Source organism: Mustelus asterias, chromosome 25 (genome assembly GCF_964213995.1).
Source record: "Mustelus asterias chromosome 25, sMusAst1.hap1.1, whole genome shotgun sequence".
Classification (NCBI taxonomy): domain Eukaryota; kingdom Metazoa; phylum Chordata; class Chondrichthyes; order Carcharhiniformes; family Triakidae; genus Mustelus; species Mustelus asterias.
Genome location: NC_135825.1, coordinates 6724312 through 6750742, shown reverse-complemented (window position 1 = coordinate 6750742; position 26431 = coordinate 6724312). Strand labels below are relative to the sequence as shown.

At 46.6% G+C, this 26431-nt stretch overlaps 1 protein-coding gene across 5 annotated transcripts in view; it reads right to left on the bottom strand.

The window, feature by feature from the left end:
• elk4 (ETS transcription factor ELK4) overlaps positions 1 to 26431 on the bottom strand; it is a 126519-nt gene that overhangs the window by 12163 nt on the left and 87925 nt on the right. For 2 of the 5 annotated variants that reach the window (XM_078242042.1, XM_078242041.1), the window contains 4 exons: positions 21197 to 21418; positions 17194 to 18042; positions 13071 to 13187; positions 1696 to 5461 (listed from right to left, as the gene is read on the bottom strand). In XM_078242042.1, the coding sequence (XP_078098168.1) occupies positions 5363 to 5461; positions 13071 to 13187; positions 17194 to 18042; positions 21197 to 21403 (1272 nt within the window). In that variant the 5' untranslated portion in view covers positions 21404 to 21418 and the 3' untranslated portion in view covers positions 1696 to 5362. Of the gene's footprint in view, positions 1 to 1695; positions 5462 to 13070; positions 13188 to 17193; positions 18043 to 21196; positions 21419 to 26431 lie in introns of those variants that run through there. The other 3 variants (XR_013500907.1, XR_013500909.1, XR_013500908.1) reach the window with 3 other exon arrangements.

Genomic DNA, 26431 nt, shown 5'->3' with positions numbered 1-26431 from the left:
GAATGCTCTGCCTGGGAAGGTAGTGGAGGCCGGAAACCTTACAACCTTTAAAATATGAGCACTTGAAATATTATAACATTTGAGGATATGGGACAAGTGCAGGAAAATGGGATTAGCGTGACTTTAGTAGTAGTTATCGTCGGTGCAGACTCGATGGCCTGAAGGGCCTTTTCTGTGCTGTATGACTCTATGATTTTATTTTCTTTTTGGAGGAGAGATTGTTGAGTGGGGATTTCAATATCTCCTTACAATGCAGAAGGAGGCCATTTGGCCCATCGAGTCTGCACCAACCACAATCCCACCCAGGCCCTATTCCCGTAACCCCACATATTTACCCTGCTAATCCCCCTGACATTAGTATGGCCAATCAACCTAACCCGCACATCTTTGGACTGTGGGAGGAAACCGGAGCGCCTGGAGGAAACCCACGCAGACACGGGGAGAACGTGCAAACTCCGCACAGACAGTGACCCGAAGCCGGAATCGAACCCGGGTCTCTGGCGCTGTGAGGCAGCAGTGCTAACTACTGCGCCACCGCGCCGTGGATTTAATGGAGGTGATCGAAAACTCAGAGCAGATGGGGAGGAACAGTTTCGAATGGCAGGAGATTCAGTAACCAGAGGGCACAGATTTTAGATGATCAGCAGAAGAACCAGAGGGAAGATGAGAAGATATGTTTTTTTTAAAAAATGCAGCAAGTCGTTATGATCTGGAAGAACTGCCTATAAGGTTGGAGCAGAGTCTGAGTTAGCTATCAAAGAAAATTGGATGTATTTTTAAAAAAGAACCGGCTTTGCAGAGCAATGGGAAAAGGGTGGGGGGGAGGGGGCAGGGGGGGAGTTGGGGGGGATGGACACACTAATTGGATAGTTATTTCAAAGAGTCAGTATAGGCACAATGGACTGAATGGCCTCCTGTGATATAAGATGCTAATAAATGAAGGTGCTAAAAGGATAGCTCAAAGGCTTTGATAAACAAAAAGGAGTTGCATGCGAGTGAATTTTGTATTCCGTACTAATATCACACAGTACAATTTCAACCCCTCAGTGTTTTTTGTCTGGCAGAGATGTGAATGCAACTTATGATCAAACACATTACACCTTTACATTGACTATGTAGTTTAACAGCACCTATATACACAATTCCACTAATCACTAGTCAATCTGAAGGTATAAAGTATTAATAACTGTAGTGTCAACATGCTCTGATCACTTTAACGTCCACAGATAGGTTTTCCGTACATGGAGGTCAGTCCACTGCGAATAAAACCCGGTTTGATCAGTTAACTGTTCAGTAACATAGATGTAATAATGCATGGCTCTTTACACTTTACATATTCTTTAAAAGAAAATCAATAAACATGAAATTAAGACGTTTCCCTTTAGAAACCCAAGTGCCATAGGTACATTAAATAAGAATGCCATCGTTGACGCTGATATTCAGTTTTCTCAATTACGTCTAAGCAAAAAACACCCAAAGTATTTTTCTTCCTGGTTTAAGGCCACCCATCTTTGTTCGAGATGATGGGAGATACCCGACGCCCTATCTTGCGAGTGGCACAGGTTTGTTGACTGTCGGAGGGATGGCATCAGTGCTTGCAGTAGATTAAGAGGAACTCTTCCTGGATATAGAGTTACCAACACTGGATTGGACGAATTCCTTGAGGTTTCGCTCCCCCCCCCCCCTCCCTCCGATCTTCCTGCCCAGACAAACAGCCCTTTGTTTGAAGGAAAAAAAAGCATCTCCAAATAGTTTTGCAACTAATAAACAAGTGTTTTTGGGAAAACAATAAAAAAAAGTTTCCTTTTTAAACACTCCTATTATTTATTTATTTTGCCTCCCAAGCAGTGTCCAGAAAAATAATCTTTAATTCCTGAAGACTCCAGGACATTCCTGGAAGTTTGGCAACCCCACCTGGATGGCAGCATTAATGAGCAGGAACTTGGCATAAGCAGGTCGGGGCTCTCAATTATGGATGGCAACCAATTTCACGCCACCATGGTTACATCAGTTGGTTTCATGGTCAATGTTTCAGTTCTATGCCCCTGTTGCCTTCGATGCCAAGTCCAAAAATATCTTCATAAAGCTCTCAGTAACAGATGGTGACCAATTCTCACAACAATCTGTCATTACAGACTGCGGGGTCACCGCCAGTATATTGTTTCCCCTGTTGGGTTGACAGCCACCCAGACTTATCTTTCAGTGAGACACTTAAATTTCCAAAATGTAAACAAGACACCAAAGAAGTCTTTTTTGTTTAAAGCTAGACTACATTCCCCAGCGACACCACCCCCCCCACCTCCGCCTATGTTATGGAGGTATTTCTTCTTAAGGGTTCCAATGAACTTTCACCTTAAATTAAACAAATGAGCCCTGGTCATCCTGCTCACGTCCATGTAAAGTTCAGGAGTTGGCAAAGCATCCAACCCTTGTGATCTGTGTCAGAGCTCCCGCCAATGTTTTCTCGGCATCAGGAAAACCCCCAAATCCCTTGTCTATGGGGTTGGGAAGTGAATATCCTGACCTGCTGATGGTTGCACGAACCAATGGAATACATTTACTCCAACTGCGAAGCAGCATCCACCGATCGGCACTGGAACCAGCTTAAAGCAGATTGAATCATTCGATAAAGAGCGGGGAACCGGCCCAATTCTCTTGCATTCGTTGAAAGTTAAGGAAAAGCTCGACATTCCATTCAGTTCAACTTCATTGCATTTATATTCCGCCAACTCTTAAATTCACTTGGGTGCTGCTTTATGCCCGACCACCTCAAATGCCCAAAAACCCTCCGGACAGTTTCACGTTCTGTCAGATCCTTTACATTATTCCATGATGAACAGAGGCAACATTAATTCAATCCAAAGGTCTGACCACACCATTATAGTCAGAAAGTGCTTTTGTTCTCAAAACTTATTTGATTTGGAAGTGTTACCAACTCCCACCATCGTCATTGTGCTGGCATCATCAGGTCCCGACTGCATCTGGCCCAAGCTTGAGTTCAATTTGGTTTAGAATTGGAACAAAGCAAAGCTTTGAATATTGATGAGACTTGCTTTGATATAGTGCTGGAACATCTCCAAAGTGCTTTCACACAATTAAGTGCAGCGACAATAGCTGTACAGGCAGATGAGGCAATCATTCCACACTCGCAGCATCTCGCAAATGGCAATGAGAAAAATGACCCGTTAATCCCTTTCTTTTTATAGCTGCTGTTCCTCGAGGGAGGAATGTTGGCCAGGAGACCAGGCCAAAAACCTTCTCTTCTGCACATCATGCCAACTTTTATGCCCACTTTGGACCCCAACGGGCAGACAGCACCTTCATATAACGTCCGATCCCAAAACATGGCGACACTACCCCTATGAACAAGAATATGAAACACTCTTTAGCACATTCATCAAAGATTTAGGTTGATAGGAACAAGGCCTGGTTGTATGGATTGAACCACTTGCGGGTTGAGGCTGCTGAGTTCTTAGGACGTTGACTGCTAAAAATGGAAAGCATTAACTTCTGTCAGTGTGCTGTGTGCAGAATATGGCTAGGATTCAGAAAACTAACACAGTACCCAAACTGATAATGTACCGTTAATAAATTTACAAAGGCAAAAATCCCTCTTTTTAACTCTTAAAGCACCAGTTATGTATATAACATGCAGACATGATCCAGTAAATGTTCCACTTTGGTGGGGAAGTGGACCAGCGTGACATAACCAGCTCCTACAACAAGAAGACAGTTAGGTTTTATCACTCACCCATGGAAGGGCTTATATTGTGTGTGCAAAACCCACACAAGATCAGTCTTTATGCCAGTTAATAAATCAGCCCACACCCTATTAGAAAAACACAGGCACGCAAGAGATTTCACCCACCTAGTGTCAAATACAGCAAAGGAGACGGATGCTGAATTTCAAAGAATGCTTCCGCACTTTCCAACTTTCTTGATGTTTAAAAATGACTTCAAACTTTTTCTCTGTTCACTTCTGCACAACTAATTTAACTCCTTTCAAAACTTTGAACTCAGGGCATTTAAAATCCATCAAGTGATTAGTCAGTGATGAGAATGACACCATGGATATGGCGGAACGGAAAACGGAATAAGTTTTGAAGTTGGCTCTTTGCTGATTAGGGATGGAGGGTTAAATATACTGAAACTTCCTATGTCGAAGGAAAGGTGCACTGAGAGATGGAAATAGGGTGGCAGAGCAGGGGTAGGCCATTTGGCCCTTCCAACCTCCTCCACCGTTCCGATAAGATCATGACTGATTCAGTTGTGGTCTCAATTCCACCTTCCTTGCTGCCCCTCATAACTCTTGAATTGGAATTGGAGGGGTAGACACAATGAAGGAGAGGGGAGGGATAAATAGATTGAATGGTGGAAAATGGAGGGCCAGGCAAAACTGGAGGTGAACCTAATGATGATTACTAGAAAACTGACAAAGGCTTCCTTCTTGACCAAAGCTGCAATATCGTGGGTTCGGTTGAGAAATTGAATTCTTCAGCACCTTTGCCCATCTGCTCTGAAGTGCTACTAATGGGTTGTCACATAGGCACAATTGCAGCATGCCCCGAAGCAAAGGTTCTACAAGAACGCTGGTTCTACGAGTCCATCACATGGACAGGGCCTGCTTTGTCAGTTATAATTCGCAACGGCAGATGATCCAAATAGTGGACAAGGGGCAGGTCCGCAGTAGAGGAAGGGGTTACCAATGATTTGTAGTCTGGGTGTCTGGATCCAGCCTCCTGAAGTCAGCTGTCTGTCTGACCAGAATTGAGCCTCAAGAATTATCATTTGACGAGAGGCCATTTTGAAAATTGCTGCTCACAACCTACAGGTGAGCTACAATCCGTTAAGGTTGATAAGAGTACACTGCGGCATGAACGTGAGCTGCTCATGGACTTCCAGTTATCCATAATCTTCAACCATAAAACCCATTAGTCAGTGAGTGTACTGAAGATAAAGGCAGCAACGCAGATCTAAGCAATGGTGTCCCTGGAGATCACTTCCTCAAGTCGAACAATAAGGTCTGTACAAGTGCAGGAGACCCAAATAACATAGAGATTTTGCGATATGCAAAAAAGTTGTCTATCTTTTATCACTTGCATTGAAATAGCATCAGATCTCGTCACAGTTTCTCGATTAAGCAGATTTAGCAAAAGAAGTGGATTCCAAATCAAATTTAAAACAAGAATCAAAAATGGATCCTATCGTTGCTATAGTTACTCCAGCATACCATGTTCTGGGCAGGGACTTGCGATCACTGCTACCAACGATGAAGACACCAAAGATGAATTTGATTGGTTGGCATTGCCTCTGATAGGAACTCCCTCTGTTGCCTTGTTCACAGCCATGGCTTTTGGTTTTGTTAGGCCTTCTGAAGGTCTGGTGACAGAGAGGCTGGAGTTGACGAGCCATCCACACTTGATAATGGGATCTGCATGTGACTGTTGGCGATATTAGGGAACTGCGAGAAAAGAAAATAGTTTTATTTTCAATTGATGCATGCTTTACCACAACCATTTTCTTAACTTTTCATCTTCAACTTACATTTATATAGCCACCCTGAACACAATAGAACATTACTTCACAGGAACATCAGTTGACACTGGATCAAATGATATGGAAACCATCTATATAAATGGATATTCCGTGAATTAAAAGAAGGCTGTCAGCGGGGGAATATGGCATACTTGTCTCATCGGCCGGGCATTGAGTTTAAAAATTGGCAAGTCATGTTGCAGCTTTATAGAACCTTAGTTAGGCCACACTTGGAATATAGTGTTCAATTCTGGTCGCCACACTACCAGAAGGATGTGGAGGCTTTGGAGAGGGTACAGAAAAGATTTGCCACGATGTTGCCTGGTATGGAGGGTATTAGCTATGAGGAGAGGTTGGAGAAACTTGGTTTGTTCTCATTGGAACGACGGAGGTTGAGGGGCGACCTGATAGAAGTCTACAAGATTATGAGGGGCATGGACAGAGTGGATAGTCAGGAGCATTTTCCCAGGGTGGAAGAGTCAATTACTAGGTGGCATAGGTTTAAGGTGTGAGGGGCAAGGTTTAAAGGAGATGTACGAGGCAGGTTTTTTACCCAGAGGGTGATAGGTGCCTGGAACCGCTGCCGGGCGAGGTAGTGGAAGCAGATACGATAGTGACTTTTAAGGGGCGTCTTGACAAATACATGAATAGGATGGGAATGGAGAGATATGGTCCCCAGAAGGATAGGGGGTTCTAGTTCAGTTGGGCAGCATGGTCGGTGCAGGCTTGGCGGGCCGAAGGGCCTGTTCCTGTGCTGTAATTTTCTTTGTTCTTTGTTCTAAAAGGATCGTGACACCTTGACTGTGAAAAGGAAAAGTGACCTTCACACCTGAATTTGTACTCCAGGCAAGGGAAAACAGGATTTGGGTTCATGACTTATCTGACAGTGCAGCACTCCCTCAGTACTGCAAAGTCCAGGCTGATATTTCATAGAATCCTACAGTGCAGAAGGAGGCCATTCGGCCCATCGAGTCTGCACCGACCACAATCCCACCCAGCCCCTATCCCCATAACCCCATGCATTTACCTTAGCTAGTCCCCTTGACACTAAGGGGCAATTTAGCATGGCCAATCCATCTAACCCGCACATCTTTGGACTTTGGGAGGAAAACGGAGCACCCGAAGGAAACCCACGCAGACACGGGGAGAACGTGCAAACTCCACACAGACAGTCGCCCAAGCTGGGAATTGAACTCGGGTCCCTGGCACTGTGAGGCAGCTTGTTTTTGGAATGTGGGTATTGCTGGCAATGCCAGCATTTACTGCTCATTCCTAATTGCCCTTGAGAAGTTTGTGGAGAACCACCTTCCTGTGTACGACTGAGTAGCTTGCTAGGCCATTTCAGAGGGTAGGTGTAAGTCCAATACGTTGCAGTCAGACTGGAGTTGCATGTGAGCCAGAGTCGGGTAAGGGCAAGACATTTTCTTTCCAGATGAGTTTTGAAGTCAATCTGGTAATCTTATGGTCACCATTACTGATACTATTTTTCTTATTCCAGATTTTGTTTTAATTCATTAAATTTAAATCCTCCAGTTTCCACCAGAATGGAGCTGTGTCTCTGGATTGCAAGCCCAGTAACATAACTACTATGACACACTGGAGTGTCAGCTTAGAATATATACTCATAGAATCATAGAATCTCCACAGTGCAGAAGGAGGCCATTTGGCCCATCGAGTCTGCACCGACCACAATCCCACCCAAGCCCTATCCCGGTAACCTCACATGTTTACTCTACTAATCTCCTGACATTAAGGGACAATTTAGCATGACCAATCCACCTAACTCACACATCTTTGGACTGTGGGAGGAAACCAGAGCACCTGGAGGAAACCCATGGAGAATGGGCAGACTCCACACAGACAGTGACCCGAGGCCGGAATCGAACCCGGGTCCCTGGCGATGTGAGACAGCATTGCTAACCACTGTGTCACCAAGTTTCAGGAGTGAGACTTTAAACCACAACTGACTTGGGAAGTAAAAGTGAACCACAGCCAACACCTCAGCCAGTCCCCTACACTCCACAGTTGATGCTACAAATTCAGGCTTTAAGTGCTACCTTAGATTCCGTGATATCAGTGACTCGTGTGGACCGCAAACAAAATAACCAAAGATGTGTGCAAGAGATTTACACCAAGAGTTGTTGCAATGAAGAATACGCTCCCTGAACAGCTGGTGGAAGCAGAATCAATAGTAATCTTCAGAAGGGAATTGCATAAACTCTGGAGAAGCAAAATAATTGCAGGGATATGGGGGCAAGAGATAATTGGATAGTTCTTTCAGGGAGCTGCCACAGGTACGATGGGCCAATTGGCCTCCTTCTGTGCTGTATCCTCTACATCAGCATCTCAAATGCCTATTTCACTCAAACCGGTTACATATTTATCCAATTCTCTGCTTCGCCAACAATGCGTTCAGCCTGTGTTAGAAGCTTGAGGTCCTTTGGTTTCTTCACGCTTGGCGCCTCGGAAACTTCCAGGAGCCCAATCCATCAAGCAAACCAGCCTCCCATCCACTGACTCCGTCTACACATCCCTCTGCCTCGGCAAAGCAGCCAGCATAATTAAGGACTCCGCGCACCCCGGATATTCTCTCTTCCACCTTCTTCCGTCGGGAAAAAGATACAAAAGTCTACGGTCACGTACCAACCAACTCAAGAACAGCTTCTTCCCCACTGCTGTCAGACTTTTGAATGGACCTATCTCACACTAAGTTGATCTTTCTCTATACCCTAGCTATGGCTGTACACTAAATTCTGCACTCTCTCCTTTCCTTCTCCCCTATGTACTCTGAGAACGCTATTTTTTGTCTATATATCGTGCACTATCTCGTTTCCTCTATGTACGGTATGTTTTGTCTGTATAGCGCGCAAGAAACAATACTTTTCACTGTATACTAATACATGTGACAATAATAAATCAAATCAAATCAAATCATAGAATCCTACAGTGCAGAAAGAGGCCATTCGGTCCATCGAGTCTGCACCAACCACAATCCCACCCAGGCCCTCTCCCCATATCCCTACATATTTACCCACTAATCCCTCTAACCTATGCATCCCGGGACACTAAGGGGCAATTTAGAATGGCCAATCAACCTTGCCCGCACATCTTTGGACTGTGGGAGGAAACCGGAGCACCCGGAGGAAACCCACGCAGACACAAGGAGAATGTGCAAACTCCACACAGTAAGGAGTCTAACAACACCAGGTTAAAGTCCAACAGGTTTATTTGGTAGCAAACGCCACGAGTAAACCTGTTGGTCTTTAACCTGCTGTTGTTAGACTCCTTACTGTGTTTACCCCAGTCCAACGCCGGCATCTCCACATCACAACTCCACACAGACAGTGACCCGAGCCGGGATTCGAACCCAGGTCCCTGGAGCTGTGAAGCAGCAGTGCTAACCACTGTGCTACTGTGCCGGTATCAAAGATACAAAAATGGTTGTTGCCACAGGTTCATTCGGGCACATGCTTGACTGTTTGCATCCTGGGCTACCACTTTTGGTGAATGGATAAGTATGGTTGCACTTACCAAGGGGTCGGATGAATGCAGTGCTGTACCAGCGCATTCTAACACTCCAGCGGACTCAGTGAGTGAAGGGGGATTCTCCTCACACTCAGGCAGTAATTGGTCCAATTGGTTCATTACTTCTTCGGAGTAACTAAGATTATTCTAAGTTTACTCTTACTCTGAACAGCTCCCTGGAAAAAGGTTGGGACTATTGGCCTCTGTAATGAGTGTCAGGAAATAGCACTGAAGTCCCAGTTCAGGTCATCAGAACATTTGAAGGGCTCTGATTTGATATCATCACTGTCTGTCTGTTCTTCAATGTTCTCCGTTGCTTTGGCAAGGTCGACACAGGGATTTCAGCTCAGAAGAGGAAATTCCTGATTGTAAATAACATATTTTTTCTTGTATCTGTTTGTTCCTGTGTTGGAGCATTGCCTATGGCATGTAGTTTGATCCCTCCTGGAACTTATCAGTGGGTTTCAGTTGTCCTCAGTGGCATCCTGTTCTCTGCTGGACAAGATCGAGGGCCGAAGGGCGTGTACTGCGCTGTAATGTTCTATGTTCTATGTTCTAAGATTGTGACATCTGCTCCTGAGGGCAGCACGGTGGCACAGTGGTCAGCAATGCTGCCTCACAGCGCCAGGGACCCGGGTTCGATTCCCGGCTTAGGTCACTGTCTGTGTGGAGTCTGCATATTCTCCCCTTGTCTGCGTGGGTTTGCTCCGGGTTCTCGGGTTTCCTTCCACAGTCCAAAGATAAGTGGCCATGCTAAATTAACCCTAGTGTCAGGGAGATTAGCAGGGTAAATATGTGGGGTTACAGGGATAGGGTGGGATATCAGTGCAAGCTTGATGGGCCGAATGGTCTCCTTCTGTACTGTAGGCATTCTATGAATCCAATTTGAAATTAGTGATGTGTCCATCGACCCAAGTATTCACATTGCATGTATATCTTGAATTTTGCTCCTCATTCCATTAATTGCCTTGGGGGTGAAGATTCTCTTGTTATCCCCTATCATAGAATCCCTACAGAGCAGAAGGAGGCCACTCCGCCCATCGAGCCTACACTGACCACAATCCCACCCAGGCCCTATCACCATCACCCCACGTATTTACCCTGCACTATGGGGCAATCAGCCTAACCTGCACATCTTTGGACTGTGGGAGGAAACCGGAGCACCCGGAGGAAACCCACGCAGACACGGGGAGAATGGGCAGACTCTGCACAGTAAGAAGTCTCACAACACCAGCTTAAAGTCCAACAGGTTTATTTGGTAGCACAAGCCACAAACTTGGTTGTTCTCCATGGCCGCTTGTGGCTTGTGCTACCAAATAAACCTGTTGGACTTTAACCCTGGTGTTGTGAGACTTCTTACTGTGTTTACCCCAGTCCAACGTCGGCATCTCCACATCATGACTCTGCCCAGACAGTGACCCAAGGCTGGAATTGAACCCGGGTCCCTGGCACTGTGTGGCAGCGGTGCTAACCACCGTGCCACTATATATATATCCAGAGGCTCTTTCCAAAGCGTCCAAACCTTTCACAATGAAAGCATTCTGCTGTGCTTGTCGAACACTGTTTATGGGGTTTTTCTGGCACCACAGCACTGGCATGGTTTGATGCCACCTTGAACTTTTGTTCCATGAGGTGTCTTTGTCCCTGGAGTGTCTGTGACATTCCTTTATGTTTCACGTGTACTATCAGTGGGGTTGTCTTCCCCTTGGTGTGTGGCTCTATTTTGCTGATCGACTATGGCTGTGTGGTTAACTGCATCGCTTTCTCCAATGTGAACTCTTCTTTGGATTGCGGCAGGTCAGACAGGGTGTCATTGGTAACCCTGACTACGATGAGTCAGTTCTTGTATCAACTCAGATTTAAAATCACCATATTCACAACTTTCAGCCATTGATAAAGCGATCCATTGGTTCACCTGGCTTCTGGTCCCTTTTGTTCAATGTGGCGCTTTCTAATATCCTGTTACTCTGTAAATTAAAATAACTACCAAAGACTTTTGAGACCTCTTTGAATTTGCTTGATGTTTCATTAACGCCTTATCTTAAGGGCGGCACGGTGGCACAGTGGTTAGCACTACTGCCTCACAGTGCCAGGGACCCGGGTTCGATTCCCGGCTTGGGTCATTGTCTGCGTGGAGTTTGCATGTTCTCCCCGTGTCTGCGTGGGTTTCCTCCGGGTGCTCCGGTTTCCTCCCACAGTCTGAAAGACCTGCTGCTTGGGTGCATTGACCCAGACAGGTGCCAGACTGTGGCGACTAGGGGAATTTCACAGTAACTTCATTGCAATGTTAATGTAAGCCTTACTTGTGACTGATAAATAAACTTTTAATTTTGCTGTCACCTCATCAGCAATTACTCTAATAGCACGCAGTAATGTAGAGATACGTTCAGTCTCTGCTTTGTGGGTGGATCTGACGGCAATTCTGAATCTTAAAAATCTCTTCCTCCACAAACGCCCAATTCTGGGTGGGGGATTTTCTGCTTCCCCCCCCCCCTCAACTTGGCGGTGGGGGGGGACCCGTCATTGGTTGGCACCGGGATCTTCTGCCCAAGGGAAGGGCAGGAAGGCCCCGCCCTCTGTGTTTGATCTGTTCCTTCCATCTGACCAAGTCAGGCTGCCAAGGAATCCTTCACCGTTTTAAGCTCTGAGGAGGTTTGTCTCGATTTGTTGTCCTCGTCTCGCAGTGATGGAGTTTCCCTGCACTGGCCATCCTTCCCCTGAAATCTGCTGCAGGTACCTAACCCTTTTTGGTAACCGTTTCAAAACTCTGCAGAATTTCTCGAAATAATCCCTGGAAGTAACGATGAATCTCTGATCGCCGCTTTCCTTCCATTGGGAATCGTGTCTCTGTTGGTCAATTGTGGCCACACGGTCTCCGCTTGCTGCCCTTGGAGCCACACTGCGGGACGAATCAAAACTCGCACTCGCTAAAAATTAAATTTGCCCACTGTGGCCATCTTACTGCATCATTTATCTAAAGATTCTGATTCCTTTTCAAGGTTTTGCTCACTCGTCCTCAATCGCCACCAGGCTCTTGACTTTGCTGCTGGGTCGGGGTTTTTTATGGATCGCCACGGGCTATGACGTAGCTCTTAGCAAGGCTGAACTGTTGATATTTTCCTACCCACTCTCTGACTCCATGGCCGCGATTCTCCCATCCCACTGCATTAATTGCGCGATGGTCGATGCATGGGATTCGCGCATACATCCCGCCCTGATAGCGTCTCCCAGCGTCGGATTTCGGGCGGTGTCTGCTCCGCGTTGGAAATCGGCGCGGAAATGATTTAATAATCCTTTCCCTCGCGTTTAAATTTGATTAGCGGGACCGGGATTGAAGTCTCTGGGGAACTGGCGGGAGACCCTGCTGGAGTGAAGGGGGTTAATCGGGGCCCTCCAGCTGGTCGGGCGGCGGGGGGGATGGTGCCCGCTGGCATGGGCACCCTGGCAATGCCACCTATGTCCCGGCACTGCCCAAGGGGCAAAGTGCCAATGCCCAGAGGGCACAACCCAGGAAATTCTTGTCTGAACTCCCACTGAAAAAATACATCGTGAATTACTCCAGTGTTTACACGAATTTGACACTTAGAAATTTTTTGGGAGAATTCCGCCCCATATCTTTTATGGAACGCTTTTGAAGATTTACCAAAGTCTTCAGTATTTTTTGTAGCGCCTTTATTCAGGACAGATTTACAAAGTTTTTGAAAGTTGTCTTTCAGAGATTTGGGGGTTGCTTCCCTGCCACCATGTTGTATGTTGGTTATGACAGGCTAAAGAATGGTTGTAGAGACACGGAAAAGACGGGACAAAAACCCGTTTATTGGATAAACATAACCATCCACAGATATACAACGTTATTCAATCTGAGACAAGAACTTTCTCCCTCGAGACTCCCAGTCACCTGACTCTCTCTCTCGCATCATCACACACATGGTACTGTTCCTCCAGACCTATGCGTTAGCCCTTTCAGTCACAAACACCCGACTACTACAGACCCCATAACCAATACTTACTTGAAATAAAGTGCTGGTTCCAGGCATTCGGGCAGGACTAAGCGAGGCCACAGGACTAAGGGTGCTCCAGAAGTGGATGCTGGAGAGTAATGGACTTGGAGTCAGTAAGAATGGAGTCTGAAACAGAAAAAAACCCAAAAGATTGGAATTGGAACTAACTACAGAAAAAAGGACAAATTCACTGATCTAGCACTCTACAGGTGGTGTCAGGAAGCACTCTTTCATACAAAGGAAGTCTGGAACTCTCTCTCTCAAAGACCTGAGGTTGTTTGTGGGGGGAGGAGGTGGTGCAACTGAAAATTTTCAGGATTAAGATTGATGGACTTCTATTGGATTAAGGGTTCTAAAGGGATATGGAGATTTTTTTTATTAATTCATAGGACATAGGCGTCGCTGACTGGTCAGTATTTATTGCCCATCCCTAGTTGCTCTTGGAGGGCAGTTGAGAGTTAACCACATTGCTGTGGTTCTGGAGTCACACGTAGGCCAGACTGGGTAAGGATGGCAGATTTCCTTCCCTAAAGGACATTAGTGAACTTCAACATAATCTCTTTGTTCTTTACTCTAAGCCCCTATTGATAAACTCCAGGATACTGTATGTTTTACTAACTGCCCTCTCCACCTGTCCTGCCACCTTCAAAGACTTATGTACATGTATACCCATGTCCTTCTGCACCTGCGCCCACTTAAATTGTACCCTCTCACTGGAATTTTACCATCTCGCCCACCACAGGGATTGGACTGGGTGAGGGGCGGACAATGGGAAGGTGCGTTGACCTCGGGCGGGATTTTACGGTTTCAGGATGAGCAACGCCATAGTATCTTGCCCTCTATTTTTTTTTTATTGACTTGTTCATGGGATGTGGGCATCGTTGGCTATGCCAGCCTTTAATTCCCATGAATTGCCTTGGCGAAGGTGGCAGTGAGTTGCCTTCTTGACCCACTGCAGTCCATTGAGTGTAGGTACACCCACGGTGCTGTTAGCAAGGTCCAGGATGTTGATCCTGTGACAGTGTGACATAGTTCCAAGTCAGGATGATGTGTGATTTGGAGGGGAACTTCCAGGTGATGGCCCATGCATCTCCTGCCCTTGTCCTTCTAGGTGGTCGAGGTCACGGGAACATACATACAAACTTGGAGCAGGAGTAGGCCATTCGGCCGCTCAAGCCTGCTCTGCCATCCAATAAGATCTGATTTGATTCTGCCCTCAACTTCACATTCCATCTTCCAATGGTAACTTTTGACTCCCCTGTTAGTCAAGAATCTATCTACCCCGTCTTCAAAATATTCAATGACCCTGTCTCCACTGCTTTCTGCGGAAGAGTACTCCAAAGATTCACAACTCTCGGAGAGAAAAAAAAATCTCCAACTCAAATGGGAGACTCCGAGTTCTCGTCTCTCCCATAAGGGGAAACATCCTTTTAGCATCCACCCTGTCAAGGCCCCTCAGGATCTAATATGTTTCAACAACAAAAAAGGAACAGTGCAGCACAGGAACAGGCCCTTCAGCCCTCCAAGCCTGCGCCGAGCACGTTGTCCCATCTAGACCAACCGTCTGTATCCCTCTATTCCCCGTCTGTTCATGTGCCTATCCAGATAAGTCTTAAATGTCGCTAACGTGTCTGCCTCAACCACCTCACTTGGCAGTGCATTCCAGGCCCCCACCACCCTCTGTGTAAAAACTTCCCCCGCACATCTCCACTGAACCTTTCCCCTCTTATCTTGAACTTGTGCTCCCTAGTAATCGTCATTTCTGCCCTGGGGAAAAGCTTCCGACTGTTCACTTTATCTATATGCCTCATAATTTTATAAAGTTCGATCAGGTCGCCCCTCAGCCTCCATCTTTCCAGGGAGAACAATCCCAGTTTATTCAATCTCTCCTCATAGCTAATACCCTCCATACTAGGCAACATCCTGGTAAACCTTTTCTGTACTCTCTCCAAAGTCTCCACATCCTTCTAGTAGTGTGGTGACCAGAATTGGACACAGTATTCCAAAAGTGGCCTCACCAATGTTTTATATAACTGTAACATAATTTGCCAACTTTTATACCTGATGCCCCGTCTAATGAAGGCAAGTATGCCATATGCTTTCTTCACCAATCAATAAGATCAACTCTCGATATTTTATACTCCAATGGATACAGGCCCAACCATTTCATGGCAAGATAACTCCCTCCTCTCACAAACCCAGGTTTCAGTTGAGTGAACCTTCCCTGACCTGCTTCTAACACACATTCATATCCTTTCTTAAATTGGGACACTAAAACTGTACACAGTACTCTAGATATTGTCTCACCAATGCCCTGTACAACTGTAGCAACACATTAAGAAGTCTAACAACACCAAGTTAAAGTCCAACAGGTTTATTTGGTAGCGGCTTTTGCTACCAAATAAACCTGTTGGACTTTAACCTGGTGTTGTTAGACTTCTTACTGTGTTTACCCCAGTCCAACGCCGGCATCTCCACATCATCAACTGTAGCGAAACATCCCTACTTCTATTTTCCATTCCCCTGGCAATAATCAGCAATATTCCATTTGCCTTCCTAATCACTTGCTATATCTGCATGCTAATCCTTTGTGATTCATGTACCAGAACACCCAGATCCGTCTGTACCTCAGAGTCCTGCAATCTCTCCCCACTTAAATAATATGCTGCCTTCTATCCCTCCTGCCAAATACATCTCCCCCGTAGATCATGAGGTCTTATCTTGTGTCACAACCTTTGATGTGCCACCTTGTCAAATGCCTTCTGAGATTCTAAGTACAGCACATCTACAGGTTCCCATTTACCTAAGTTGCTTGTCACCCCCTCAAATTAGTCAACGTGATTTCCCTTTCACCAAACCATGTTGACTCTGCCTGATTTTCATTGAGATTTTCTAAGTGACCTGCTATCATCTCCTTAATAATAGATTCCAGCAATTTCCCTATGACAGATGTTAGGTTTACTGGCCAATCGTTTCCTGCTTTCTCTCTCCTTACTTTCTTGAGGAGACACATTTGCTATTGTCCAATCTGCTAGGGTCTTTCCATTATCTAGGGAATTTTGGAAAATTTAGTTGTGGGTTCGGTAGGTTCTGGTGAGTTGCTTCAGTGCATCTTGCAGATGGTACACACTGCTGCCACTGTGCGTCAATGGTTGAGAAAGTGAATATTGAAGGTTGTGGATAGGAATCAAGTGGGCTGCTTTGTCCTGGATGGTGCCGACCTTCTTGAGTGTTGTTGGAGCTGCACCCATCCAGGCAAGTGGCGAGAATTCCATCACACTCCTGACTTGTGTCTTGTAGATGGTGGACAGGTTTTAGGGAATCAGGAGTTTTACTTTTAATTTAAAGTTTAGCATTTGTACCCCTTTAAAATGAAGGCATGTTGCTGATTTGGTTTTTACTGTTGAGCTGTTTTTTATAGATGGTGAGAGTTCCTCATAGCCAGAGTGTTAGAACAGTGGGTGACAATTTCAGAGTTAGGGGTTGATAATTTAGGACTGAGAGGAGGAGAACTCTCTTTACTCAAAGGTTTGTGAATCTTTGCCATTCTCTACTCCCAAAGGCTTCGTTCGGTCATTGAGTTGATTCAAGACAGAGATTGGTAATATCTTGGGATTAAGGGATATGGAGATAGTGCAGGAAAGTAGAGTTGATGTATGGAATCAGTTATGAGCACAGTGGTTAGCACTGCTGCCTCACAGCGCCAGGGACTCGGGTTCGATTCTTGGGTTGGGTTACTGTCTGTGTGGAGTCTGCACGTTCTCCCCATGTCTGTGTGGGTTTCCTGCGGGTGCTCCGGTTTCCTCCCAGAGTCCGGAAGATGTGTGAATTAGGTGGATTGGCCATGCTAAATTGTCCATTAGTGTCAGGGGAATGGACAGGGTAAATATATAGGGTTACAGGGATAGATAGGACTTGGGTGGGATTGTGGTCAGTGCAGGCTCGATGGGCCGAATGGCCTCCTTCTGCACTGTAGGGATTCTATGGGATGTACTGGATGAAGGATCAGGCTCAAGGGGAAGTTTGGCTTAGTCCTGCTCCTATTTCCTTTAACAATGCTCTGCTAATTAGATCTTGGATCTGAAATTCCATTAACTAAACACTGGGCTGAAGAAAGTTCAGGATGGCTGACCTGTGTTAAGTAGGCTGGTGTGAGTGAAGCTGCTGGGAGGGGAGGACTTGGTAAAGCCAGGGGGCTTGGGTCACTGCTGGTAATGACCAATGCCGGAGTCAGTTCCAGTCCCTTGGGCTTCTTTGACCGACCCTTCTGATGCCTGGTTTCTGGATTGTCCAATGACGGATCTTCCCCATCCGAGGAGAGCTCAGGAGGCCGTGTCAGGTCGTCCGATGGGCTGGAGGCCAGCTCAGTCTCGATGGCTAAGGAAGCGGGTGGCTCCAAGGGGGAGGCTAAAAGGGGCGAGCCAGGGCTCAAGGGCAGAGACGTGGAGGGTGAGACAGAGGAGACGGGCGGAGTAGAGGTAAAAGACGCCACGATGTTTGGCACAGATAAGGACTCTTCCATTAACTCCAGCTTCGGCGAGGTCACTGCAACCGAGGGCACTATTGCAGGTTCCACCACAGAGACTGGCGGTGGCCTTTTAGGCGGGTTGGTTACGAATTTAATGACGGTCACTGGTTCCTGATGAGGTGGCTTCTTCTTCTTCTCCTCGGGCAGTTTCTCGCCGGGGTTCTCGATCTTGATGGACTTGAAGATGTTTGGGTTGGTTTGCAATGAGTTCAAGGTGAAGGACGAGTAGAGCCCCGAGCGGATGTAATCGTTGCGGCTGGAGATCTTGGAGGACGAGGCCGCTTTTTCCTGGCTGTGGTTTTCCTTGTCCTTCAGTGGCCGATTCATTTCAGGTGAGCTGGTTTCCACCCCACTCTCAGCCCTGGCCACCGTGTTGAGGTCCATGTTTAATATCTCCGGATAGCACACAAATTTATACACAAATTTCTGTCCATTCACCTTTTTAATAATGTTCTGCGGATTAAACAAACAAAAAGGCAGGATGAATGAAAGAGAGAAATAAACACTTCTAAAATTCTCTCTCACCTTGCCAAGATGCATGCCTTTCCTTTTTGAACTACAGCGGGACTTTGAATATAGCTGAATCATTCACATAAAGGAAAGACTGGAATTCCCAACAGGATTGCCATTGGTTTTTGGTGGATAGACCCTACCAATGAGGGTCATGACCCCATGAAATTGTGGCTCTAATCCCTCCATGTAACTGAATACTATCAAGGTTTCAAGGAGTGGATTATGGGGAGAGATTACATAAACTGGACTTGTATTCCATGGAACATAGAGGGAAGGGATGATTTGATTGAGGTTTTTCTAATTTGAAAAGAATTCATAGAATCCCTACAGTGCAGAAGGAGGCCATTCGGCCCATCAAGTCTGCACCGACCACAATCCCACCCAGGCCCTATCCCCATAACCCCATGCATTTACTCTAGCTAGTCTCCCTGACACTAAAGGGCAATTTAGCATGGCCAATCAAACTAACCAGTACATCTTTGGAGTGTGGGAGGAAACCAGAGCACCCGGAGGAAACCCACGCAGACACGGGGAGAACGTGCAAACTCCACACAGACAGTGACCCAAGCCGGGAATCGAACCCGGTCCCTCGCTGTGAGGCAGCAATGCTAACCACTGTGTCACCATGCCGCTCTAATTGATGAGGTAGGGAGAGATAAACTTTCTAGGACAAGGGAAGATAGCCTTAAAATCAAAGACTAGCCACTCGAGAGACAGAGACAGAGAGAGAGAATAAAAGCAAAATAGCGTGGATGTTGGAAATCTGAAATAAGAGTTTATATTTAGTGTCACAATTAGGCTTACATTAACACTTCAATGAAGTTGCTGTGAAAATCCCCTAGTTGCCACACTCCGGTGCCTGTTTGGGTACACTGAGGGAGAATTTAGTATGGCCAATGCACCTAACCAGCACATCTGTCAGACTGTGGGAGGAAACCGAAGCACCCGGAGGAAACCCACGCAGACATGGGGAGAATGTGCAAACTCCACACGGACAGTGACCCAAGCCAGGAATCGAACCCAGGTCCTTGGCACAGTGAGGCAGCAGTGCTAACCACTGAGCCACTGTGGCACCCCAGTGCTGGAAAAGTGAAATTTAGGCACCTAGGTGCAAGGAGGAAGCCATTGAACCCCTCGAGCTGCGTGTGCCATTCGCAAAGATCATGGCTGATCTGTATCTTAACTTCATCCACCCACCTTGGCTCCATATACTTTTATACCCTTGGTTAACAAAAAACCTATTGGTCACAGATTTAATTGAGTTGGCACTCGTTACTTTTCGTGGGCTGAGAGATCTGACATTTCTGTCATGTTGTTACAATGATAGAGGCACCAATCACTCATTAGGGATTGTATAAACACTTTGCGGTTCCATTTCTTCACACTAGGCACATCAGAACATTTATATAAAGGTAGAAAACTTGACAATATCAGAGCTGTGCGTGTGTGCTCTGCTCACGGGCAAAAGTGAAACCAAAACTGGATCGAATTACACACTTTCTTTCTCATGATGTCATGTTGCTGTACCGTAAAGACATTTGACAACAACTCCTACCATTTCTACCTTCATTTGCAAAAATAAATATTGCCTAACTTCTTTCCTGAATGAAAACAGAAAGTGCCGGAAATATTCAGTAGGTCAGGCAGCATCTGTGGAGTGAGTCAACGTTTTCGAGCTCGATGTGACTCCTCTTCCAAAGAAGAACTGCTTCTGAGAGTACTTCTTCTCAAGAAGGGTCACATTCAACTAAAAATGTTAACTCACAGAGGCTGAGCTTTCTCAGCACTGGGTTGGTGGGGCGGTGGCACAGTGGTTAGCACTGCTGCCTCACAGCGCCAGGGACCCGGGTTCGATTCCTGGCTTGGGTCACTGTCTGTGCGGAGTTTGCACATTCTCCCCGTGTCTGCGTGGGTTTCCTCCGGCTGCTCTGGTTTCCTCCCACTGTCTGAAAGACGTGCTGATTAGGTTCATTGGCCGTGCTAAATTCTCCCTCGGTGTACCCGAACAGGCGCCAAATGTGGCAACTAGGGGATTTTCACTGTAACTTCATTGCAGTGTTAATATAAGCCTACTTGTGACACTAAATATAAACCTTTAATTTCAGATTTCCAATATCCACGCTATTTTGCTCTTATTCTCTCTCTCTTGAGTGGCTGGTCTTTGATTTTAAGGCTATCTTCCCTTGTCTTAGAAAGTTTATCTCTCTCTACCTCATCAATTCCTTTCAAATTACAAAAACCTCAATCAAATCATCCTTTCCCTCTATGTTCCATGGAATACAAATCCAGTTTATGTAATCTCTCCCCATAATCCACCCCTTGAAACCCTGGTAACATTCAGTTACATGGAGGGATTCGGGCCACAATTTCATGGGGTCATGACCCTCATTGGTAGGGTCTATCCACCAACTCAAAAACTAGTGGCAACCCTGCCGTGCCCGTTTCTGGGAAGGCTAGTGGGATTAAGACCTGGTCAGTCACTTACTTCCCTATTGTCAGGCTTCCTGCCTCCTATATGGAAACATTACTCCCAGGAAGCCTGGTGCGGGACAGATGTCCTGCTTCTGAGAGATACCAGCCAATCTCTAGTGTCACCAGGGGCGGTGGCCACTGCTGGTACTGCAGTTCGGCCGAGGTAAAGGCCCAGATATGAAACCTCAGTAACAAGGTGAGTGGGGCGGGATCGCAGGGGGCCAGACGGAGAGCCCCAGCGCTCTGACGAGGGGGTCTTAGCCCGCGTCCCTCCATGCCCGCTGCTGGTGGCTCTGTCAGGCACAGACTGCCTGTCATAGAAAGATCCTCCACCAGGCCTTGGCCCTACCTGCTAGGGCATTGCCAGAAAGCTGTGGGTGCTCAGTTGTTAAGTATATCCCAGACTGAGATCAGTAATTTTTTGGACACTTAAGGGAGTTAAATGATGGGGACATTGGGCGGGAAATGTAGTTGAAGATCAGCCATATTGAATGTAGAGAGAGTTTGAGGGACTGAATGGTCTACTCCTGTTCCTATTTTAATTAACGTGGTTATAAAAAGGATGGCCTTCTTTGTCTCAGACAGTGCAACATAAACAGCTAGTTTAAATAATACCCCGTACCTTGTCGTAATAATATCGGAGAGCTCTACTCAGCTTATCATAATTCATGTTGGGTTTGTTTTTGCGAAATCCCCACAGTTTGGCCACATCCTCAGCCTTGAGCAGCTTGAACTCGCCGTCATTCGACGTCCAACAGATCAGGTGGTCGTTCTTGGGTTCCAGAAGAAGTTGCAGCAGGAACTGCCACAGGGTGATGGTGCTGTCCATGCCTAGCACTGCCACCTGTGGAACAGGCAGGAGAGCTGGTTAAAGAGAAAGCTCTGACTACAATCGTTATGTCCCCTTAACATAGACCTCCCCCAGTGTTCAGGACATAGAAACATTGAAGATAGGAGCAGGAGGAGGCCATTCGGCCCTTCGAGCCTGCTCCGCCATTCATCACGATCATGGCTGATCATCCAACTCAATAGCCTAATCCTGCTTTCTCCCCATAACCTTTGATCCCATTCGCCCCAAGTGCTATATCCAGCCGCGTCTTGGATACATTCAATGTTTTGGCATCAACTACTTCCTGTGGTAATGAATTCCACAGGCTCACCACTCTCTGGGTGAAGGAATGTCTCCTCATCTTTGTCCTAAATGGTCCACCCCGAATCCTGTGACCCCTGCTTCTGGATTCCCCCACCATCAGGAACATCCTCTCTGCATCTACCCTGTCTAGTCCTGTTAGAATTTTATAAGTCTCTATGAGATCCCCCCCCTCATTCATCTGAACTCCAGCAAAAACAATCCTAACCTAGTCAATCTCTCCTCATACATCAGTCCCGCCATCCCCGGAATCAGCCTGGTAAACCTTCGCTGCACTCCCTCAGGAGCAAGAACATCCTTCCTCAGAAAAGGAGACCAAAACTGCTCACAATACTCTAGGTGTGGCCTCACCAAGGCCCTGTATAATTGCAACAACACATCCCTGCTCCTGTACTCGAAACCTCTCGCAATGAAGGCCAAAATGCCATTTGCCTTCTTTACCGCCTGCTGCACCTGCACGCTTACCTTCAGTGACTGGTGCACAAGGACACCCAGGTCCCGCTGCACACTCCCCTCTCCCAATTTACAGCCATTCAGGTAGTAATCTGCCTTCTTGTTTTTGTTTCCAAAGTGGATAACCTCACATTTATCCAAATTATACTGCATCTACCAGCTAAGAAGCAACAACTGTATTTTGCACAGCAGTTTTAACAAGAGAGGTTTGGCCAATGCTGGAGAGGAAGGTGGGCAGTAATTATCAGCAATTAGAGTAACATTTCCACAGTCACATCTTCGGGTACATTTATCAGTCCCCAGCCAGGACAGGTACCAATGTGGCCTTTGGGATTTGTGCGTCTTCAGCCCATTGTGGAAATCTGCAGCCAGCAAACTTTCCCAAGGGTAAAATAAAGATATCGGCTGAAATTCTCCAGCTGTTCACGCTGACAGGATTCTTAGCAGCGCACCCCTGTCCACAGGTTCCCTGGAATGGGGGTGACATCAGTGGGAATTGGCAGCGGCGGGACCAGAGAATCCCGCCGCTAACAAACAATGCGCCACCACCCCGCTGGCGGGAAACACGTGGCTGGGAGGCCAGAGAATCTCACTCATCGTACTTACATTTTCACAATCTCAGGGCATCGCAAAGCATCCACAGTCAGTAGAGTACATTTGAAGTCGTAATGTAAAAACCACATCAGCCTAATCTATGCACATCAAGCAATGAGATATTGACCAGATAATCTTTTTTTTTAAACATTGCAGATTGAGGGATTAATATCGGTAAGCACACTAAAGTTAAAAGTTTATTTCTTAGTCACAAGTAAGGCTTACATTCACACTGCAACAAAGTTACTGCGAAAATCTCCTAGTCGCCACACTCCGGCACCTGTTCGGGTACACTAAGGGGCAATTTAGCATGGCCACCTATCTGCACGTCTTTGGAGTGTGGGAGGAAACCGGAGCACCCGGAGGAAACTCACGCAGACACGGGGAGAATGTGCAAACCCCACACAGACAGTGACACAAGCCGGGAATCGAACCCGGGTCCCTGGCGCTGTGAGGCAGCAGTGCTAACCACTGTGCCGCCCCGGGGGAAACTAGGGGGGAAACTCTCCTGCTTTCGTTTTTGAATTGATGCCACAGGATCTTTCATATTGTCACGACGCAGAGGTTCAGCCCCTTTTGAGAAGCCACGTCGAATCCCCCAAAGAGGAATACCTCACTTTGTAATCCGTTAAAAGTGTTTGGGAAGGTGGGTGAACTATTCTTCATTCACGTTTTAGAGGTTCATTAACAGAAAGACCGGACACTCGCTTTAAGTGAACAATTAACAAGTTATTTTACTTAACCAACAGGGAACTAACTAAACAAGTAACATAACGATTAAAGTAACGTTTTACCGGAACGCTGTTCAAATAAATACAAGGACCATTCATGACCCAAAAAACCCCACAAATATAATCACTCCCAAAAAAATATACAACCAGGTGTCTTGGCTTTGGAAAAACCTTTGGAATTCTTCGTCAATTCTGCTGTCTGTAAGCTCTTTCTAATTTTGGTTCCCTTCGTTAGATAGATGGAGAGTTCTCTGAAGAGATATTCTAAGCTGGCAGGGAGCTGCTCTTGCCCTCTCTAGGTGTTTAGAGGTGGCAGCTCTTCAGCTGAACTAACTGAACTGCAGGCAGGCGGTTGAGTTCCTCTTTATAACTTCAATGATCTAATCGACTTGCCTACACCAGGATTGGTCTGATGTTGTCAACAACAGCCAAATTCAAATTTGATAGGTTCCTGGTAGCTGAGTGTCTTCTTTAAACTGATAGGCTGCCAAAATGAAAAAGCCTGTTACCAAAGCAACACTGATGCTTGGTCCTCGATACAAATGTTGCAATCTGTGTACCCTGTGTATCTCTGCATTTTAGACATCCAAGCACTGAACACAAAACCTGCTTTTAAAGGGACCACACTTCACAAACTCAACTTCACAACCATAGATACCTGACAGGACAGAAAGGAGTAAAAACAGAAAGTGCTGGATAAACTCAGCAGGTCTGGCAGCGTCTATGGAGAGAGAAACAGAGTTAATGTATCTTCTTCTAGATAATGCAATTCTCCCCAAGATCATCACATGTGGAATTTAATGTCCGTTCCCATGGGGTGTTGGGTGGCAGTGAGAAACTTAAATCAGGTGGGAAGCCACCTTCCTGACTTCACCCAAAACAAGCCCATGGTGGGAAGGCCCTTTGACCTGCTCCGCCATCAATTGAAGCCCTTTAGCGAATGATCAATGCCCAATTAAGGGTCTTATCGAACCACTGCTGGTATTAACGCCGTGGCAGACAGAGCATTCACCTTGGCAGAGCATGACAAGTGACCACCGCAGCATTCTAGAAAGGAGGGGATGGTGGTGTGGGGTCTGTGGGGGTGCTCCTTTGATCTAAGGTATTCAATGCTTGATTGAAGGACCTGGCATGGGGGGGAGGGGGAGGGCACCACCTGAGAGCCACCACCCTGCCCTTGCTGCCAACCCCACCTTGCCCCAAACCTCACCCCCAGCATCACCCACAGTGGCCTGGGATCCAGCAACAATGCTAGGTCTTGGGTGGGTGTTGTACCGACAGCAACCACCCCCTCCCCAGTGGCGCTGCTGTTCAATACAGCTGCTGTCTTCTGATTGGCTGACAGCTCCCAGCAGGTGGGCCATCTACTGACAGGAAAGGTCCACCACCGTCCAGCTTATCTCAGGAAAGATACACTGGCATTGGAGGCAGTCCAATTCTTTACAGCAGAGGATAGTAGAGGCTGGGTCACTAAGTATGTTCAAGGCTGAGATAGACAGATTTTAAATCAGTAAGGGAATCCAGGATTATGGGGATAGGGCGGGAAAGTGCATTTAATGATTATCATATCAGATCAGTCATGATGTCATTGAATGGCGGGGCAGACTCGATGGGCTGAATGGTCTATATGTGCTCCTATGTCTTAATTCAGCAGGTCTTTCCTGAAAGAAGTGACTCAGGACTCTCGCTGGCTCTCTAGCTAGCCGCTGAGAGCCATGCTGCCTCCATTAAATGCCATGATGTGGAGATGCCAGCGTTGGACTGGGGTGGGCACAGTAAGAAGTCTCACAACACCAGGTTAAAGTCCAACAGGTTTATTTGGTAGCACGAGCTTTTGGAGCGCTGCCCCTACATTCACCTGATGAAGAGGCAGCGCTCCGAATAAACTACCAATGCTACCAATAAACCTGTTGGACCTTAACCTGGTGTGAGACTTCTTACTGTCCATTAAATGCTGCTTCACAGGATGTGTAGGTTAAGGGGATTAGCCAGATAAATGTATGGGGTTACGGGGATAGGGCCACAGGTGGGACTGGGTAAGTTGCTCTGTCGGTGAGTCAGTGCAGACTCGATGGGCCAAATGGCCTCCTTCTGTGCGCTCCTGTATACTCACACAGATCACCTAGCAAGTCAGACCCTCCTGTTCAAAGCAAAATCAAAAGGGGCAAATGCTGCAACATTGGGCAGCATCTGGTAGAGAAATGAAAGGTGGGTGAATGAGCCAGGAGGGATTCAGAGAAACAGAGTGAGCAGAGGAAGAAAAGGAGCGTGCTTGTGGCAGAGGCAAAGAGAAAAAAAAGCAATAGAAAAAAGATCAGAGTGATGGAGCTGGGAGATACACAGGAGAGTGAGAGGGAGATGAAGGAAAGGAGAGAGAGAGAGAGACAGAGGGATAGGGAAGTAAACATTGAAACATTGAAAATAGGAGCAGGCAATAGCCTCGGCAAAGCAGCCGGCATCATTAAGGACCCCATGCACCCCGGACATTCTCTCTTCCACCTTCTTCCTTTGGGAAAAAGATACAAAAGTCTGAGGTCACATACCAAACGACTCAAGAACAGCTCCTTCCCTGCTGCTGTCAGACTTTTGAATGGACCTCCCTCGCATTAAGCTGATCTTTCTCTACACCCTAGCTATGACTGTAACACTACATTCTGCACTCTCTCGTTTCCTTCTCTATCAATAGTATGCTTTGACTGTATAGCGCGCGCAAGGGGCGGCACGGTGGCACAGTGGTCAGCACTGCTGCTTCACAGCTCCAGGGACCTGGGTTCGATTTCCGGCTTGGGTCACTGTCTGTGTGGAGTTTGCACATTCTCCTTGTGTCTGTGTGGGGTTTCCTCCGGGTGCTCCGGTTTCCTCCCACAGTCTAAAGATGTGCGGGTTAGGTTGATTGACCATGCTAAAAATTGCCCCTTAGAGTCCTGAG